The sequence below is a fragment of the Musca domestica genome, unplaced genomic scaffold, assembly GCF_030504385.1.
Source record: "Musca domestica strain aabys unplaced genomic scaffold, Musca_domestica.polishedcontigs.V.1.1 30, whole genome shotgun sequence".
Taxonomy (NCBI): Eukaryota; Metazoa; Arthropoda; class Insecta; order Diptera; family Muscidae; genus Musca; species Musca domestica.
The window spans coordinates 1,736,287-1,753,965 of record NW_026712300.1 but is presented as its reverse complement, the minus strand read 5'-3'; the positions used below and the strand labels follow the sequence as shown (position 1 = coordinate 1,753,965).

Below are 17,679 nucleotides of genomic sequence, written 5' to 3'. Positions count from 1 at the left end.
ATGTAAGAAAATCATTATTTTCCCTGTTCAACACAATGGAACAACACTACACCTCGCCGACAACAATGTTGTAAATTGTGGAACACAAACGTTGGCAATTGGAAATTGCAAGAACTATCGGAAACAACATGCGCTCGACACTTTATTGAGGCATCCAAGACCATTGCAGCACACGACCCAGTCACCTTGAACCTTTGGTAATTATTGATGACGGTGTCATTATTCTTAACGAGAACACAGCGGTAATCAACCACACCCAGGGTTCTACAACCATAGTTTGCGGTACATTTCTAATTACCATTGAGGACGAAGTTACCATTAACCGATCCATTTACAGAAATCAGAAAGTTATAATAATGAAAAAACCTGCGACAGCCTCAATAGCGATTCTCAATATCACGGGTCATAAAGACATAGTAAATCGTCCTTACCTACAAAGATTAAGCATAGAAAATCTACAGCATATCAACTACGTAAAGGCAAAGACACTGATGGGTCCTGCAATTTCGGGGGGTAGCAACTTAAATCTTAATTTTTGGTCTTTTCATTGTTTTAAAATTGCGGCAGAAACGAGTGGTGCAGAACATCGATATTGAAGCTGTCACCGAAGCAGGTACAAGAGGTCCGTGGACGGCCCTCACTTAAGCATGGGAGGAGTTAACACAGTCTCCGTCGTCTCACCCTAATACACCCAGACGGAATGGTTGTTTATGAATATCCAAAAGAATGCAATGCAATATATATATATATATATATATATATATATATATATATATATATATATATATATGTATATATATATATATATATATATATATATATATATATATATATATATATATATATATATATATATATATAGATATATATATATATATATATATATATGTATATATGTATATATATATATATATATATATATATATATATATATATATATTTATATATATATATATATATATATATATATATATATATATATATATATATATATATATATATATATATATTTTTTTTTTTTTCTTTTTTTATATATGCATATATATATTATATTATATATATATTTTTATATATATTATATATATATATATATATATATATATATATATATATATATATATATATATATATATATATATATATATATATATATATATATATATATATATATATATATATATATATATATATATATATATATATATATATATATATATATATATATATATATATATATATATTGCATTGCATTCTTTTGGATATTCATAAACAACCATTCCGTCTGGGTGTATTAGGGTGAGACGACGGAGACTGTGTTAACTCCTCCCATGCTTAAGTGAGGGCCGTCCACGGACCTCTTGTACCTGCTTCGGTGACAGCTTCAATATCGATGTTCTGCACCACTCGTTTCTGCCGCAATTTTAAAACAATGAAAAGACCAAAAATTAAGATTTAAGTTGCTACCCCCCGAAATTGCAGGACCCATCAGTGTCTTTGCCTTTACGTAGTTGATATTCTGTAGATTTTCTATGCTTAATCTTTGTAGGTAAGGACGATTTACTATGTCTTTATGACCCGTGATATTGAGAATCGCTATTGAGGCTGTCGCAGGTTTTTTCATTATTATAACTTTCTGATTTCTGTAAATGGATCGATTAATGGTAACTTCGTCCTCAATGGTAATTAGAAATGTACCGCAAACTATGGTTGTAGAACCCTGGGTGTGGTTGATTACCGCTGTGTTCTCGTTAAGAATAATGACACCGTCATCAATAATTACCAAAGGTTCAAGGTGACTGGGTCGTGTGCTGCAATGGTCTTGGATGCCTCAATAAAGTGTCGAGCGCATGTTGTTTCCGATAGTTCTTGCAATTTCCAATTGCCAACGTTTGTGTTCCACAATTTACAACATTGTTGTCGGCGAGGTGTAGTGTTGTTCCATTGTGTTGAACAGGGAAAATAATGATTTTCTTACATTCTAAACTAGGTTTAAGGTACTTTATAATAAAATGTAATAGCTGACACTCTAAAAGGACTTTAACAACAGATACTTCCAACAAATCTGTAATAGTTACATTTATATTATCTATTTCCATTAAATTTTTCAATTCTTCAGTGTCTAAAAGCATGGGGTTAATTATTCCTATCTTTGTCAAGGTGACTGACAATATTAATGACTCGATTTCGCTAATTATTATTCGATTTCTGGAAAGTAAGGTCTCATGCAAGTGATCCGTGCTGGTTTGTTTAGGACTTGTCATTCAAATAATTTTGTTGACTGTTTCTGTCAATTTATTAATTTGTTCCTGAGTTTTTGTGTTTATTGATATTTGTCTGTTCATAGCGTTTGTGATTTCTTGTTGTCTAAATGTAAGTCCCTTGAAGACATTAAAGTCAGGCGTTCCAGCAATTATTTTAAGAGTTGTTCCTATAACATTGATGATCTTTGCATGTCTGTGGTGAACTTCTAAAGTTGTTAAAAGGTCTCGTATCCGCATTGTATCGGAATTTAGTAGTTTAACCATGTGTGATAAAGAAAAATGTTTGGTGAGGTTTCAGTTTCATCTGCGATTTCAGAATACAATGTTATGCTTGTTGTATGTCTCAAGTAGTCAAAATCTCTCCAAATAATCACGTTGTAATCGGGATGTATTTACTGTTGGAATAGTCCATTAGTGTTGCTGTCGTTGGACGGATGGATAGTATCATTGTCAAAATCAGCTGAAAGAGGTAATTTATTCAAAAAAAAAAACCTCCCTTTTATAAGAACAGTTATTCCTAGATCTGCTTCAACAATTTCCTCAGAATATAGGGGGTTTGTTTATTAACTAACCGTTTACTGTTCCTTACCATCACACTGTCTCCAACATTAAATGATCTGTTCTGTCGAGAGGTCTTGTTTCTTTTTAACGATGTCAGATGAGCGTTAGTTAATCTTTCTTTCACCTTCTCTTTACCATCTTCCGATGAAAAGTGAATTATGTCTTTGGTTTGTCACTGAGTGTATGGTTCGGTTATATTTCATTGTTGCAAGTAGGATTAGATCAACCGTACTCTCAATCTTTATTTCTAATTTGAGGCATCTTGAGATCTCTGAAAGGGTACTGTGAAAGCGTTCAACTTGCCAATTTGAAGTACTATGAAGTGGGGGTGCGTAGGAAATATTGACACCAAATTGGTGTCGTAATAGGGATAGTAGACATTCTTCGTATGAGAAAAGAAATTCACTAATTGTAATATTGGACCTTTTAGGTCAGCTATGGTTCGTGAAGGTATAGTCTGTGCTATAGCGAATTTTGAAAATTTATCCACACAGGTTAGAAAGTATTTCTTATCTGTGAAAAATATATAGATATACAGCATCTCACCAACATAGGAGGGTAACGGTGTTGAACCCATCCAGACGCATCCAGTTGCGTCTCCTGTTTCCTGGGGTGCCTAATGTATTTCGCTTTGACGCATACTCTACAGTTTGGCACAAATTCGTTTGCTATCCTTACCATGTTTGGGAAGTAATAGTCTGAGAGAATTTGTTTAGCGTTTTCCTGTGCTGCTCTATGAGCACGATTATGTTCAGTAACAACTATCTTTCTTTGTTCATTTGTATCAAAAATATCTTGAACCGTATTCGTGCAATGCCAAAATTTTGTTCCTGGAAAAAGGTTTACCAATTCGTGCTGGAGGCACGCAAGAGTAGGTAGATCGCAATGAATGGCATCTACAACATTTGGGCTGACTACTAACTTCTTGTCAGTGAAGTCAATCATATGACGGACTTTCTCCAAATAAATGATGAACTTTCTGGTTTTAGGAAAGTTCGCTTCGTTGAGTATAATCTGGTTCTTGAAAGTTGACGGGTTTGTCAGTTGCGTCAATCGTATGAGTCAAAGATATCTCACTGTGTACTGTCGCTACCTCTGATGAGATATCATCTTCCAATTCATATAAGATCTGAGAGTCTGGATTCACGGCGTCGTGTGAATTTAATTCCAAACAATGTATGGCATGTCTTGAAAGGGCGTCTGTCACATTATTTTCTTTTCCAGGTTTGTGGAAGATTTTGGCGTTATGTTCATCAACAAAGGCCATCCAAAGTTTGATTTTGGCGTTTGGGTTTTTGTCTGAGACCGCAAACGTAAGGGGTTGGTGGTCCGTAAAGGTGTTCAAGTTTCTAACACCATAAAGGTAGTTTCTCAATTTTCCTAGAGCAATAGCTAATAATTCACGCACATTATTGGCATAATTTATCTCCCTTTTGGTCAATGATCTGAAAATCATTGTTATGGGCCTACCACCTTGAAACAACACTGCCCCTAGTCCTAATACCGAAGCGTCTGTTGCCAAATCAAATGGCTTTTTAAAATCAGGGTATAACAGTAAGACGTCTTCGGAGGCAAGGATTTCTTTCAACTTTTGGAAATCTTGGAGTTGATTTTCATCAAAATTAATCTTAATTTTCCTTGATTGAGAGGCGCTAACCTTCCCAATCTCCCCTTTTAAAATGTCATACAGAGGTTTTGCTATTGAAGCAAAGTCTTTAATAAAACATCTGTAATAACTTGTCAGGCCTAGAAATGACCTGATATTATAAAGTGTAGTGGGTTGTTCGTAATTGCGAATCGCCTCCACTTTTTCTGGGGACGTTTTGATGCCATCTCTAGATACGGTGAAACCAAGATATTCAACACTTTCCTTTAAAAAGTGAGATTTGTCACGAGAAACTCTCATGTTGGCTTCAAACAATCTAGTCAAGACCCACGAAATGTGTCTAATGTGGTCTTCCTCGTTTTCGGAAAAAAATATAACATCGGTCACATAAACATAACATACTTTTCCGATTTGTTCTCTCAAAACATCATCAATGGCTCTTTGAAAAATCCTAGGAGAATTTTTCAGGCCAAAAAGGTCTACAAAATTCATATTTCCCGTTTGCAACCGAAAATTATGTTTTCTCTCTATCTTGTTCTGAGATCCTGATTTGAGGCCGAGAGTTGTAAAGTACATTGCTTTGTCAAGGTTTGCTAGTATTGCTCTCACCTCTGGAATCGGATATATATCATCGACTGTTATACTATTCAGGTTTCTGAAATCAATGACGAGACCTTTTTTTAATGTTTCCTTGCTCATCTTTTCCCTTCTTATCAACAACGCAGATAGGATTATTGTATGGGGACCTTGATTATTATTATTCCATTTTTTAGCAATTCCTTTATTTCAGAACTTACAAATTCTGCCACACCCATTGGGTATGGGTAGAGCTTGCAATACGTGGGTTCCGTCGTAGTAGTACGAATTGTGGCCACGATATTCGTATTGTATGGAAGTGCCTCGTCGGGGTTTGCAAAAGCTCCCGACAAATTTTGCATCATTTCCTTAAATTTCTTCGATGTCCCTTGAGGTACCTGAATGTCCTCAAATTTTGTGAAATTTGCATTTGCACATCTTAGGAATTGAAGTTTTTCTATTCCGGAAGTAGTTTTTATTTCTTTATTGTTAAAGTCCAATTTGCACTAGTCCGCGTGAGCAGATACAGCCCAGTTATCCCGTCGATTGTTGACAGTAATGGCATAATAAAGAAAATGCTATAAATGATCAAATTCGTCCCCTTCATCAACATCAATGTCACTTGCTTCATTGTCTGCAAGAGTTTGATAGTCTTGGTCTGAATTTTTCCGGAATTCCGGAATATTCCGGAATTAGTTTTAATTTATTTATTGTTAAAGTACAATGTAGCACTAGTCTGCGTGAGCAGATCCAGGCCAATTATCCCGTCGAATGTTGACAGTAATGGAATAATAAAGAAAAAGCTATAAATGATCAAATTCGTCCCCTTCATCAACATCAATGTCACTTGCTTCATTGTCTGCAAAAGTTTGATATTCTTGGTCTGACTTTTGATCATTGTTAGTCAGAAGATTGACTCTCTGGTGCTTCATCCCAGTAAATCTTGCTGTACCACTATTCGGTCTCTTTGATCCTGGACCACTTGGAGATTGAACGTCACTGTAATGATTCCTATATTTTGTCGATTGTCTAAAACGAGCTGAATCATCAACGTCCATAGGTTCAACTGGACTCTGTAAATAAGACTTTTTGTTGTCAGACCTAGGCCCTTTCGTGAAATGAGGATTTTTCCTTACATAAGGTTCAGCTTGATAATTCCTTAAGTTTCCTTTATCGTCGCGAGATCTGGCAAAATTAGACGCAAACAGATACCTCTCCCTATTAGATTCCACTTCCTGAGCTAATGCTAATGTGGATCAGTCGGCCGAGCCGACTTCGTACTGATATGAATACTCGAAGTGCATCCATTCTATATTTTTCATTAAGTGAGGCGGCAATTGTTTTGTCGTAGGCCATCAATGTCTTGTTAGTCAATAAGGTAAGTTTCTTCTCAACTTTATCATAATATTCCAGAAGTGTAAGATTTTCTTGCCGGAGGGTTGATAATTTTTGTTCAATGAGGTAAATCGGACGTTTGTCCGACTATGTGAAATCGAGACGGGCAATAATTGCCTTGAAGTTAAGAAGTGTATTGAAGGAAGACAAGATCATATCTGCTGGTCTCTTTATTTTATTTCGTATGATAGCTACGGCCTGATAGTGCCTCCAGCTGCCATCATATTTCACAAAAAGTTTGTATGTTGTGTGAGCCGCCTGACGTCATGAAACGTAAGTTTCATGCTTGCCCTCAAAGTCCGGTAACGATTTTACAATGTCTAATGATTCCTCGCATTGTACTCCCGGTACAATGGATATTTCTCTATAAGTGTCAACTTCTGGTGTTGAAATTACGATTTCACTAAACCTGTTTTCAATCAGTTTCAATTGTTTCTAAAAAGTCCGTCTTTGGAAAGCTAAAGCTGCCTGAATGGCAGAGTCCACCAGGGTCCTTATTTGCTCTGCTGTCGACATTTTTACAGATTCCCAGACCACTGAAATGTTTTTATACCTTCGATCAATAAGTCCACCTTTGTCCACATTACTCATTAATTTTCGAAAAAAAAAAATCTTCAGTCACCTTTGCAAGCACAACACACTTAGTTTTTAGTTAAAATAAACTCAAGTTTACATTTAACTTATCACTCTACTTACAACGTAATATTTTAGATACATTTTACAGCTAAGTATTTGTCTGGATTCGTTGAAAACTGGCAGTTCGGTTGATAGACTTGCTGGTTCCCTTAGTTTCTTCTTCTCGCTGCCCAGGCTATTCCGAAGCTCTGGTGACTTTTATGTTCCTTTTGTTTGTCCTCTTATTTCACTGCCCAAGCTATTTCGAAGCTCTGGTGACTTGGGATATTTTTTTTCTTAAATATTCGTAATTGTAATGCGACAAATTTTTTTATTTTATTTAATTTTTTGTTTTTGTTTGCAATTGTTACTTTGTCCCGTAAGATGACGAAAGTATTTTCTAGACTGTCACCTTCGCAAGCACCTTCGAAAGCACAACACACTTAGTTTTTAGTTAAAATAAACTGAAATTTACATTCAACTTATCATGCTACTTACAACGTAATACTTTAGATACATTTTACAACTAAGTATTTGTCAGGATTCGTTGAAGGCTGACAGTTCGATTGATAGACTAGCTTGTTTCCTTAGTTTCTTCTTCTCGCTGCCCAGGCTATTCCGAAGCTCTGGTGACTTTTCTTTTCCTTTTGTTTGTCCTCTTGTGACTTGGGATATTTTTTTTTTTCAAATATTTGTAATTGTAATGCGACAAATTTTTTATGTTATTAATAATTTGTCCTTTTTGCGCTTCGTACTTTTATTTTTTTAGTTTTTGTTTGCAATGTTTACTTTGTCTCGTAAGATGACAAAAGTACTTTTGGTAACACACTTAGCAATTTGGTTTTTTATTTTTCCCGTAAGGCAACAAGAATTTTTTAATTCATTTGTTTTCCTTTTCACCAATTAACGAATGTACTTTTTATTTATTCGAGTTTATTTGTAAAACTAAAAAACTTAATCTAAGAAGACGTTTAACAAACTCTAAATTTATTATAGTAACCGCTGACACTGCGTTGTTGAAACTCAAAACCACAAAGAAAAATTCAGTAATCAACCCGTTTTGAATCGAACAAAAAAGAAGAGATGGACACACCAAATTACCGACACCATCTTATGCGAAACAAACCTAAAGTTACCAAAACAACGAAACACCGAAATAAACGAAATGCACAAAGAGCTGCAGTTGTTACGAAAAGAAAATGGAAAAATGTTGAAGAGAGAGAATAATTTCTTAAAACTATTCTCAGGTAACAAAAACAACGCACAACTGGCAGACAATGGTGTTTCTTTGTTTCTGATCAGCAACTTCTTACCACAGTTCGACGGTAAGGCTGACGCACAGAGGTAACGCAGCTAAGACATTTGCAGCAAATGTGCAAATTGACCGATGAAATGTTACGTGCTCTGTTTGCAAAGAAGATAGTGGGTAGACCATTAACATGGCTACACACACGTTGCAGCACTCTAACAGAAACAGTGACTGAAATGTTTCAGCAATTAAGTTTGGTGTTAGGTTCCAAAAAAAGCAAGTTGGAGTTGCGTAAAAAATTTGAACGTCAACTGTGGAAGGCTGACAATTCAATTCAACTACTGCAATGGCAAAGTCCGTTTGGCGAGCAAACTAGACTTTAGGAAATTAAATACAAATACAGTAAACGACGGATAAATGCAAAAAACGCATAAGTGCATGCTTAATTGAAGCCGCGAGTCTTTTTTACGGTTTTACATGCAAAAATACGCGGTTAAATGCAACACTCATAAATGCAAACAACTCATATATGAATGAGTTTTCCAAACCAAAGAGTACTTTTTTAGTGTCAGTTTGCATTCATAAATGCACATCTCTAATAAACATATCACACTTTAATCCTACTCCTCAAAAATGAGCAGCACATGTGAATAAATAAAATCAGATGTTTTATTTGCGTATTTTATTGCTGGATAAGACATATCTATGGTTTTTGTAAGTTCATGAGGTTTTTATTTATTTCAATTTAAATATCTTAATATTTTTGTTTCTAACAGACAACAATGAGCTCAAAACATACGCTAACTGTAAATCCGACTGCAGTCGAAAGGACCAAGCTGAAAAGTATAAAGTTAATATATCAACTGTCTCAAGAATTTAAAAAAAAATCAAGGAAAGTTTGAAGCTTCAAGGACTGGTCTGGAGTATATCCTGCGGAAACGCTTTAAACCAGGGCAATATGACATGGTAAACAAGGCCGTTACAGCATGGTTAAAAGACTTGAGATCAAAGAATGCAGTCATCATAGGGCCAATGATATGTGAAAGAGCTAATCAGTTTGCTATTTCAGTGATAATTGATAATTTTGAAGCAAACGATGGTTTGTTGCAGCGCTGGAAAATAAAAATCAAAACATAACTTTTCGAAAAATTTGCTTTATATTTTACTATTATTTTTCTTATTAAATAAGTTCATGTATTTCAGTTCTTTCCTCTTAACTAGTTAATTAATTAATTTAATTAAATAATTTAATTAATTAATTCACATTACAAATAACTACTTTTCCAAATTGACTCATATTGACCATATAAATGTAAAGAGATGGACCAAAGACGAAAATACTTATTAGTAAATGGTTGTGTTTGCGCTGCAAAATATTGCTATATTACTTCGAAAATGGTTATGTTGCAAAAAGTGTGTGAAAATTGCCTACGAGTTTCGAAAGAAAAGAAACACGCTCAATTATGTATGTAGACAAGCTACATTTAAGCATATGGGACACAGAATACCCGTGCACATACTTGAAATCTCGATGCATCAAAAAACGCGACACAGTTCGATGCGGATTTTGGTTAAGAAGCAAAATGTGCCATTTTTGCATATTACCCTGTAGGTAGTGCCTTATAAAATAGTCCTGCCTCATCGGATTTGAACATTTGATCAGGAGATAAGTTTTTGTTTAAATTTGGAAGGGTTGATTTTGTCCAAACTCCAGCAGTCCCATAGCCAGCAGCAGCCTTTTCCCCGCAAATTTATCGAGAAGTAATGTTTTTTATAAAAACAATGTTTAAGATAAATAATTTTTCTGAACAGAACTGATTTTTTCTATTTCCTTCAAGTTATCGATGCAAAACATGCGGGACTTGGTCAGAAAATTAGAAAACTAAAACCAAAAAATTAACTTTGTGATTTTTTCTTTTACTATATAAATAATCTGAACTGATTTTTAAGTTTTTAATATATGAATGTACATAAGCCTACAATGGCAATTAAATACAAATAAGCTAAATAAATTATTAAAAACTAGTTCTTTTCCTAATATTTTCATGAAATAATTGTTTTCTAAATATGGAACAATTTTTGTATAAATGCAATTATCATGCAGTTATACAATGTTAGTATAAATGCAATTGTTGTGCATATTTAAATGCACAGAACAGATAAGTGCACCAAAACTTGCTAGAAAAACAATGTGCATTTATCCGTAGTTTGCTGTACAGTCAAACATAATTAGAATGTTTATCAAATAAAAAAGTGTTCACTAAAGTGGATCTAAAAAATGGTTTCCATCACGTTTTTATGAGTGATGATTCCATTAAATGTACATCGTTCATAACGCCTCTAGGACAATTTGAGTTCGTACGTATGCCTTTTGGGTTGAAAAATGCCCCATCAGTTTCCAAATGTTTTAAACAGTTTTTTCAAAGACCTAATGAGAACGGGAGACGTAATAATATATTTGGATGATATGATTGCGACGTTTGACTTCCAACAATATTTAGAAATATTAAGAAAAGTTATGTTGAGATTGGTACAAAACAAATTAGAGCTTCGTTTAGAATAAAGCGAGTTAATGCAAAGCAAAATTAAGCACTTAGGTTATACGATTGATCATTTAGAAATCCGTGCTGATGACAAAGACTAAGAGGCAATACAAAATTTTCCTGTTCCACAAAAAGTAAGGTCCGTACAAAGTTTTCTTGGTCTTTGTCCCTACTTTAGACGTTTTATCAAAGGATTTTCAATTCTCGTTTAACCATCCGATATTACAGCCGACCACGATATATTGTTTCTGACAGAGCGTCTTGTTTTACTTCTAATGACTTCAAGACGTTTCTAGAAGACAATAACATCCAATACATTAAAATAACAACCTTCTCCCCACAAGCAAACAGTCAAGTAGAACGGGTTAACACAAGTTTAAGTTCAATGATTGCTAAACTCGTAGACAAAGAAACTAATATTACGTGGGTAAACACATTAGAAACAGTAGAGTTTGCGTTAAATAATTCCTGCCACAGAATTATTAACGAACATCCAATCGTAATGTTATTTGGTGTAAATCAAAAAGGGAAAATTCCAGATCAAATAAGAGAAAATATTATAAACGATAGAGATTTGAACTTAATAAGACAACATGCAAACAACTTGCCACACAACAATTCAAAAAAAATTATACAGACCCAAAAAGAAAACAACCAATAATGTAGAGAAGAGGTGATTATGTCGTGATAAAAAAATATTGACCCTACCATAAGGACGTCTAAAAAATTTATGCCAAGTTTCGAAGGCGCTTTTGTAATAACAGAAGTGTTAGTGAATGATCGGTATATTTTAGAAGATGTAGAAGGTTTTCAACAGAGTAGAATACCCTACAAAGGTGTTTGGCCGGCACACAACATTGGCATAAAGACCACACTAATGTAGACCAAAATGATTCGCAAAATTCACAACAAACTGAGTTAGCCTCAAGCCCCGATTTAGATACTAATTCAGATCCACAAATTAACGAAAATGTTCCAGAAGGCAATCGTGTCGGAAATAATCAGGAAGTGTTTGTAGTCAGGAGGGCGGAAATTTAGTATGTAAATAGTTGTAAGATAGTTTAATAAGATATACTTAAGTAGATCTAGTCATAAAATAACAAAAACCTGAATTGTTATAACTCTCTCTTTCTTGAGTATAAATCAAGATATTAAAGCCTCAAAATAACATAGGTGAAGATGAACGGCTATGTTTCTTTGGCTTACGTGTAGCTAATCACCACAAAGCAAGAGTGACAACGAGGCAAAAGTTTGACTTGAACTAACGAACTCACCGTACTAGTATTAATGAGGAAGAAAGTATTAATTAAATTAAGATATTAAAAAAAAAAAAATATATATATATATACATATATATATATATATATATATATATATATATATATATATATATATATATATATATATATATATATATATATATATATATATATAATAACTATTGCTCCATCTCCATTTCTTCTCCGTGTTACAATCTAATGCCAATACCACATGACCACTGTGCGGTGTAAATAAATATAAAGATTTTTAAAGGATTCCTCTGATAAATGTGTCTACAATCATCAGAATGCCTTGATAAATCAAAGTGAAGGCAAAATATAAAAAAAATTGGAAACCGCTGCCATACAACTATTAGGGAAAATATTAACATCGAATCATGAAAAAAATTCCCATTGCGAATACCAAATTTGAAAGAATTTAATTGAAAACCACTAAAGAAAGGTCAAAAGGACGAAGCTTTTATGCTTTTTTCACTAGCTTAAGACTTGACTACTTCTAATTTGTGTACATATTCCTTATACAGACCCCTATAGTCTGTAGTCAGGATGTCCGAACTGCTTACAGTTAGCACGGTAGAGTTTATTTTCCTCCCGTGACATAAAAGTACAATTACTTGGAGCGTGGGGTTTATCGCAACTTTCTGATATGTGTCCCAACTTCTAACTCCACCAAAACTGGTCAGGCTTTCTGGTCATTGAAAATTGCCAATATATTTGTTGTCCGCAGATATATCTCTCAGACGTAAGTTCAGCCATTATTCTTCCGGTTAGGAGTACGACCAGAAACAGCTTTATATCCCCGTTAGTTTTTCTTCTAAATTCAGTTGAAATCTTATAACATTATCTATTGCAGTGGGAACCATAACATCAATATTTTTTCAGAAATGGTTGTTTTATAAAGAAGAACCCTAAACACTAACCTGGTGTGTATTAGTACTTTAGGGGTATAAGAAGGGACTCCTTATAAATTGAATAGCATCATCAGTTCAGATTGAACAGAAAAATCATTCAGTCAATTAACATTTCCTTTAATTTGTTTAAAATTTTGTTACGATCGTGCAATAAATGCGACCTGTTCTTTGTTCACAAAAATACAAATCCAGCTTCAATAGGATGTTAGGATTAAACAAATAATTTATGCCTATTTTCATTTCGATCTGGCAATGAATGCGACCTTTACTTTATTCACAAAAATACATGGACAGACACACGAATGGACGGACATCTACAAATCAAATCACAAAGTTATTCTATGAGCATCCTCAAAAGTGACTATTGATCTATCTCCATTTCTTCTCGTTGATGCATCTACCTATATTCTTCTACCATTATAGCGAAATAACAACAGAGAAGCATACCGACGGAAATCGCTAAATCATATCATAACTTAACGCTAATCAAGAATATGAACACTTTTTTGGGATTGGATTATATTAAAATTAAATTATGGATATTAACTATGGGGTCTATTTCTATTTTTGCCTCTGAAATCGGTTGGATAAAAATTTCAAAATACCATAAAGTATTCTGATTCAGTGGTTTTTGTCTACTGTTTAAAATTCCAAATTTATTTGGTTATTATTTTGATTACCAAATTAGAAATTATTCTTTTAAAAAATGTGACTTAAATAGCCAAATTACCAAATATTCGCAACGGTTAATGAGTGGTATACGAAATAATAAGGCTATTCGAAAACTCTTTTCCCACAGAAGACATAATCCATTACAATCTTTACGTATCAATTTTTAAACGATTTTCCTAAAAAAATGTAGCAACAATTGTCAGAATACCGGATATCGGGAAGTACTGATATATAGGACTATAGCAAAATGTGAACCTGTTAAGGCAATGAACTACTACAGAAAGTAGATCCCATTACGAAACCTACGTTCCGTATTTCAATCAATTCGGTTTGAACATTTTACTTAAATCGCCAAAATACCGAATATATATGTCAAAGCTTCGTCACTGAAGCTAGAACCCGTTACAAACTCTAAATAACTTAACGCTAATCAAGAATATGAACACTTTTTTGGGATTGGATTATATTAAAATTAAATTATGGGTATTAACTATGGGGTCTATTTCTATTTTTGCCTCTGAAATCGGTTGGATAAAAATTTCAAAATACCATAAAGTATTCTGATTCAGTGGTTTTTGTCTACTGTTTAAAATTCCAAATTTATTTGGTTATTATTTTGATTACCAAATTAGAAATTATTCTTTTAAAAAATGTGGCTTAAATAGCCAAATTACCAAATATTCGCAACGGTGGTATACGAAATAATAAGGCTATTCGAAAACTCTTTTCCCACAGAAGACATAATCCATTACAATCTCTACGTATCAATTTTTAAACGATTTTCCTAAAAAAATGTAGCAACAATTGTCAGAATACCGGACATCGGGAAGTACTGATATATAGGACTATAGCAAAATGTGAACCTGTTAAGGCAATGAACTACTACAGAAAGTAGATCCCATTACGAAACCTACGTTCCGTATTTCAATCAATTCGGTTTGAACATTTTACTTAAATCGCCAAAATACCGAGTAGATATGTCAAAGCTTCGTCACTGAAGCTAGAACCCGTTACAAACTCTAAATGTCGAATTTAAAATAATTCCGTTGGAAAATGTGGTTGAAATCAACATTTTACGCTGATCGAGGATATGTATATTTTTAGAGTCTAATTGAGGATATATATTTTTTAAGGTTAAGGACTTACAAACGTACAAAAGGCAAAAGTAATATACCCCCATAATATCGTATGGTATATACCCATACAATCGTGGATGTTATTAAAATGTATACAATTTAAATTGCTTTCAAGTACATTAACAATTACCAATTTTCGTGACTACAATATATTCTAAATGATACTCGCGTATTACTCGCCGTACTGTTCCATTTTATTACGTAATTAAATCCAAAAGATAAGAAATCAAATTTTCTTGTTAAGGAAAACTATCAATATATACCTATTCCCTTAACGTAACATTTGTAACGATATATTAATGATCATACTTACTTTAAAACGGAACGCTGCAAGTTTAAAAATAAACTCAAGTGAAAATACAGCAGTAAAAATCATATTTAATGCGTCAAGTATTTCTGAATAGTATTCTGGTTGCTTGTAAAACTTCATTGCAAGTGTTACTGTGTTTATCATAATTAAAACAAATATTGAATACTCAAATGACGAAGAAGTCACAAACCACCATACTTTATATTGTATGCTATGTTTTGGAATATAGCGACGTACTGGTTTCGCTTTTAAAGCAAATTCTATGCAGTTTCTCTGGTTTTTATCTAGTTCGCAGTTTTTATATTCTTGTTCGCCTTCATTTTGGAATGTCACAATAACAAAGCCAACAAAAATGTTCACCATAAAAAAAGCTATTATTATAATATAAATGATGTAATATGCTGCAACAATTGGGCGAAAATTGTATATGGGACCTCCGTTTTCTTTATTTGAGTCTATTGAGACATACAATAACCTTCAAATAAAGAAAATATTGTAAATAAACTGCAAAAAGCTTTTTGATTTTATGTTGGTATTCAATAATTATATTTTTTGTCGCACAAAGTATCGAAATAATCTTATTTTGATCAAAAGTCTGTAACTTTGAAGGACGACAATTTTTTAGAAATGCAGCATCGCAAACTTTCCTTCGTATTAAGCAATACATAATGTTAAATCATATTTACTGAGGAATCAGATGTCAAACTCAATTTTTAGTGTACACTATACTGTGTCTATGTCTTCGAGCAGTTATTTGTAAAAGCAAAAGTTGACAGGATGGAGCCATAGCTCCCTTTCATGATATGCGTATATTTTTAATTAAATTTTAACATGTCCTTCTTTTTTGTGCACAAAACTACATGTTGTATTTATTGTCCATTGGGATGGAACACTTCTGTTCATTAATGTAAAGGGAAGAGGATGTACACAACACTTGAATTATGTTATTTTGATAGGCTTACAATTTCATGCAATCTACCAAGAATATTTATTTTTGCAAGCTATCTATACACCTTGAATATAATTAACAAGTAAAATAGCTGTAAGTTCGGCCCGCCGAACATCAAATACCAAATTTGAAACAATTCCGGTTAATAAATTCGCTAAAATCATCATCTTCGTATTTTTAGCGACATTTTTCACCACAATTGTTTCAAGTTTTGTATTTGAAGTTCGTAATGGGTACTTCAGCCTAAGACAAAAAATTGTCTATGTAGGTTAACGTCTTTGTACAGCCTTCACATATTCGGTATTTTTATGATTTTAGCGGCATTATTTACCGGAATTATTTCAAATTTGGTATTTAAAGTTCGTAATGAGTACTACAGCCTATTACAGAAAATTGTACCTTCTTATATTTGGTAATTTGATGATTTTAGCGACATTATTCGTCGGAATTATTATAAATAAATTTGGTATTTGAAGTTCGTAATGGATTATGCAGCATAAGGCAGAGAATTGTCTATGCAGGCCCACGTCTTCTTGTAGCCCCCATATATTTCTACCTCCCTATATTTGTTATTTTGATGATTTTAGCAACGTCATTCGCCAATTTTTTTTATTTAAGTTTCGCATTTGAATATTGTAATGGTTTATGACAAAAGAAGCCTATGCTGGTCCACGTCGTCGTTTAGACCCTAATATAATGGCTACATTCGATATTTTTAAGATTTTAACAGAATTTTTAACGGATTTTATTTTTTTGAAATTTGCCAAAATCGTTCCAAATTGTGGAGGTTATTCAAAGCCTGGCCGAACTTACAGGTTTTTTTACTTGTTAGAAAATGTGTAGTGCAGAAACTTGATTGGCTTCTCCAATTCCAACACAAAGAGGTAGATAGCTGTAGGTATGATGGTGATTGACTGTCGATTTTATTAGTTTTTTAGCTGCTACTTTAAGGTAACGAGCTCAGCAGCGTGAGCAAGCCAAGCTTACTGGGTGAGATTATGGAATCCAGTGGATTAAGTCTCAGATATGATGTGTCCATTATTGTTTTATTTTCATAATGACCGTATATTGTAAAGATGTTGTCCACAATCTGGCCTAATCTTTAATGTTCCAGCTTCTTGCACCTCTAGGTGTGTTATTTTCGTACCACAAACCAAGGATAACTCTGTTAAATTGGCTAGAGTAAACATCCATTGATTCTTTTGTTCCACTTTTCTCCAAGTTTAGTGATGGATGAGTGACTCCAAGTCACAAGCTTCTGAAGATTTATGGAATATGTAGTTCACTTCACATTCATGTGACCAATCGCTCTGGCTAAACCTCGCGTGTCTATTGCAAATGAAAACATAATTTGTCACGTTATCTTCACAAATAGGTAGAGCACGAGATGGCGGAATATGAGCCTTGATTGTTTGGAGCTCAATCATCAATTAATGTGGAATATATAGCAATGGACTTACACGATCATAATGAGCTCCCGTTAAACCTTCAATGATATTGTCTTCTATATATTTCAAACTTGATGAAATTAGAAAGAGTTGCGAAGTGAGGAAAATCATTGAGTATGTTGCCTTTGCACAATCTTCCTCCTTCTTCATCTTATTTGCCAGCAAGT

General features: G+C 33.6%; 1 protein-coding gene across 2 annotated transcripts in view; it reads right to left on the bottom strand.

The window, feature by feature from the left end:
* Positions 1-17,679, bottom strand: part of LOC101899996 (muscle calcium channel subunit alpha-1) — a 1,479,766-nt gene that overhangs the window by 312,429 nt on the left and 1,149,658 nt on the right. For both annotated transcript variants that reach the window (XM_059124867.1, XM_059124866.1), the window contains exon 19: positions 15,119-15,590. In XM_059124867.1, the coding sequence (XP_058980850.1) occupies positions 15,119-15,590 (472 nt within the window). The remainder of the gene's footprint in view (positions 1-15,118; positions 15,591-17,679) is intronic.